Source organism: Podarcis melisellensis, assembly GCF_964234715.1.
Source record: "Podarcis melisellensis genome assembly, chromosome: 10".
NCBI lineage: Eukaryota > Metazoa > Chordata > Lepidosauria > Squamata > Lacertidae > Podarcis > Podarcis melisellensis.
Window position 1 is genome coordinate 57,844,122 of NC_138542.1, and position 3,707 is coordinate 57,847,828.

The 3,707-nt window shown below is 55.2% G+C and overlaps 1 protein-coding gene across 1 annotated transcript in view; it reads left to right on the forward strand.

The window, feature by feature from the left end:
- Positions 1–1,937: 1,937 nt before the first annotated feature.
- WNK1 (WNK lysine deficient protein kinase 1) overlaps positions 1,938–3,707 on the forward strand; it is a 104,526-nt gene continuing 102,756 nt past the window's right edge. The window contains 1 exon segment of the mRNA XM_081926651.1: positions 1,938–3,701. Within this exon segment, the coding sequence (XP_081782777.1) occupies positions 2,919–3,701 (783 nt within the window). The 5' untranslated portion in view covers positions 1,938–2,918.

The following is a 3,707-nucleotide window of genomic DNA, read 5'->3' on the forward strand; positions in this document are numbered from 1 at the left end:
TTATCAGAATGGTATAACAGCCAGTCCCTCTTTCCAGGAAATTCTGGGAATGGTAGCTCTGTGAGTACAGTATAGGGGTCTCCTAATTCTTACTACCTTTAATAAACTACAGTTCCCATGATTCTTTGACAGAAACCATTACCATTTAAAGTGGTCTGATACTGCTTTAAATGTATAGTACAGATGGGCCCTAACTTTTAAAATTATTTTTATTATAATTAAAGCTCAGATTCTGGGGCCTCTGCCTGCACGCCACAGGCAATGAAGGCCCACAGTTGCTGAGTTGGTGACCCCTAATCAAATCAACCAATCAGTCCCCTCATAAAAAGATTATCATTTCATTTAGAAGGTATTATGGGAGAAACACCAGTGGAATGCCAATTCTGAAACTCAAATATTAATTAGTTTCATTTGTAGTTTGCCACATGTGCTGATGGCTCAATTGCCCGTTTCACTGTGTAGAAATGCAGCAAGAAGCTGTTACTAGTCATGTTTTCCAGCCACATACACCATACACCATTAAAGACATACACATACATGGATTCATCCTGACTTAGGAAATAATCTCTTTTGTGAAGTGCAGGATATAAGCAGCTGCCTTGGGGCAGGGTTTACATGTTCTGCAAGGACTGTTTCTTCACTCACTATGTAACCTTTGAGTTGGAGTAGTAGACAAATTCATGGAAGATAATAAGGGTTTTAGCAATGGTGTCTCTGTTGGAAGCAATATCCCCAAATGCCAATTGCTGGGAATCACAAATAGAGTGTGTGCTGTTGCCCTCAGGTTTTGCTTTCATGTTTCCCATAGGCTCATAGAAATTTAATAAATTAATAATAATAATAATGGTTGGAATTGGAAATTGTTTCAGCTGGGCACTGGACTGAAGGGGTCACTGGCCTGCAACAGCAAGCTCCTCTTATGTTGTTAACTAAACCAACAACCAACCAAAGCAAATCATTGGCCCACTTAAGATGTACAGTGGTACTTCGGGTTACATACGCTTCACGTTACATACGCTTCAGGTTACAGGCTAATCCAGAAATAGTGCTTCAGGTTAAGAACTTAGCTTCAGGATGAGAACAGAAATTGTGCTCCAGCGGCGCGGCGGCAGCAGGAGGCCCCATTACCTAAAGTGGTGCTTCAGGTTAAGAACAGTTTCAGGTTAAGTACGGACCTCTGGAACGAATTAAGTACCGTACTTAACCCGAGGTACCACCGTAATACTAAAGCATGTGAATAATCAGAAGTGAACTGGTTTCATCCTTACCATATTTTGAGTTCTATCTAGTTTCAATCCCTAACAATAAACCTCTCACTTAATTTAAATCAGAAAGTGGGTGAGTCTAACTGTTTACTGTGTTCCATGGAGCTTAATTCCAGGTAAATGTGAATAGAATTGCTTCCTAAACTAAAAAACCACGGACAGATTTAGCTTACTTTTAGGCTTTCTCACATAGCTCTCTAAAACCAGCGCCAGTGGCAAAATAAGAAGTACGAAACAATTCTCCTGAGAAGCTGGGCTGTATAAAATTAAGGAAGGTACTTGTTCTCATTTAAAGTTCACAGCTTCTGCTGGAAGTCCAAAGTAGGTGAGTTAAGCATGATGGGAAACTCCTTCGCTTCAGAAACAACCCACTGATAATGGCTCCTTTCCTCTCTCTCCCCATCTCCCTTTACTACGCTCTCTCCTCTGAGGCAGCGAACTGGGCGCGCGTGCGAGGGGAGAAAGCTTCCAAGTCCTCTGTGAAAGGAAAACTACAACTCCCACAGTTCCCTCCAATTCCTCCTCAACCCTCTCTGCCTGCGGTGCATCACGGGACCTGTAGGCCGCGCCGCGGCGGGCCGCTTTTGAGGCACCCGCGAACTACATCCCCCAGGCAGCCGCGAAGGAGAAGCGGCGTTGACGCAGGCGCGGTGGAGTGCGGACGGAAAAAGGGGGGCGTGGCCTCCGAGGCTTGCTGTCTCTGTGGCTCCCTGTGAGTGAGAGTGTGCGTGTGTGTCGGTTTCGGGTACAGTCGCCATTTAGCGCGGCGAGTTCCCCGGGGCTGGGAGAGGTGGCAGCGGGGAGGCCCATCCCCCACTCCCCTCAGGAGCCGCGAGCGAAAGGAGGACGGGAAGGAGCTGAGGCGGACGGGCGGGACGAGCTCGTCTTCCCTTCTTAGATTATAATATTACGAATTTCTGCCTCCTTCCCACACCCCGCCTCTCAGGCCAGCCACTCTCGCAGCGTGAGGCGCGCGGTGGCCTCCTCCTCCTCCGGCTGAGAGGAGCGAACGAGGGAAGGAGGGGCGGCGACGGCGGCGGGAGTCCCGGCATCGTGTGAGGGGACGGAAGGCGACTCTCCGGCGACGGCGGCTGGCTCTCTGACTGGACCGGACTCGAAGCAAGGAGCGGGCGGCGAGGCGAGGCAGAGCGCGCGCGGCCCCGACAGGGAAGGGCCTCGGCCAGCCCCGCACCCCACCCCGTCGGCTCGGGGCCTGCCGTGGGCTCCCGCCCGGCTCCTTCTCCGCCTTTCTCCTGCGACCCCCCCGCTCCTCATCGGATCCCTCCTCATCTTCGCCGCTGTTTGCTGCTCCATGTCGGCCCCGCTGCTCGGCCCCCCGCTGCAGCAGGATGGATGCGGACACTGACCGCCTGCCGCCGCCGGCCCAGCCCGCTCTGCTTCCACAGCAGCAGCAGCAGCAACAGCCGTCGCCGCTGCTGCCTTTCCTCCTCGCGGTGAGGAGCCTCCGGGAGCCTCCGCTGCCGCCGCCGCCGCTTTCGCCGCGAGAGCAGCTCCTCGGCGCGCTCCCCGCCTTGCATTGACCCTCCTCGAGTCAGCTGCTGTTGCTGCTGCAGCAGCGGCAGCTGCTGGTGCTGCTCCTGCCGCCGCCGCGGCTCCCGCGCCTTCGCCGCGTTTCCCTCCTCCTCCGGCACCATGTCGGGGGGCGCTTCGGAGACTCCCCGCTTCCTGGCTCCTCCGCCGCCCCCGCCCAAGAACGGCTCCAGCTCGGACAGCTCCGTTGGTGAGAAGCTGGGGGTCGCCGCCGCTGCCACCGCTACCGCCGGCACCGGGGACCCCGAAGGCTCGGAAGGCAGCGGGGCCCGCATCGAGGAGTATCGCCGACGCCGCCACACCATGGACAAGGACAGCCGTGGCGCGGCCGCCACCGAGCACCGCTTTTTCCGCCGGAGTGTCATTTGCGACTCGAATGCGACCGCTCTGGAGCTTCCGCGGCTGCAGCCCGCAGCGCCTCCCCCTCCTGCAGCCGCCCGAGGGAGCATCCCGCCCGTGCTGGGCTCGCCGCCGGAGTCTGTCATCCAGGCAGCATGTGCTTCTGTCACTGCTAGCCAGGCTCCCACGCTGCTCCTGCAGCAGGCACCCCCTCTGCCTCCACCCGCAGAGGGGCAGCCTGGTCAAGAGGCGTTGGTAACAAAGGACGTTGCCCCACTGCTGCTGTCCAAGGAGGATGGAATAGAGGTCACCCCACTGCCCCCTACCAGTACAGCGGGAACCACTGCCGTTTCTGCCCGGGATCTGCAAGAAGAGCGGACTAAACAGCAGGAAGATATTGAGGAGCTGGAGACCAAAGCTGTGGCAGTCTCCCCAGATGGCCGTTTTCTTAAGTTTGACATCGAGATTGGTAGAGGCTCCTTCAAGACTGTCTACAAGGGGCTGGACACGGAGACCACAGTGGAGGTTGCTTGGTGTGAGCTTCAGGTAATA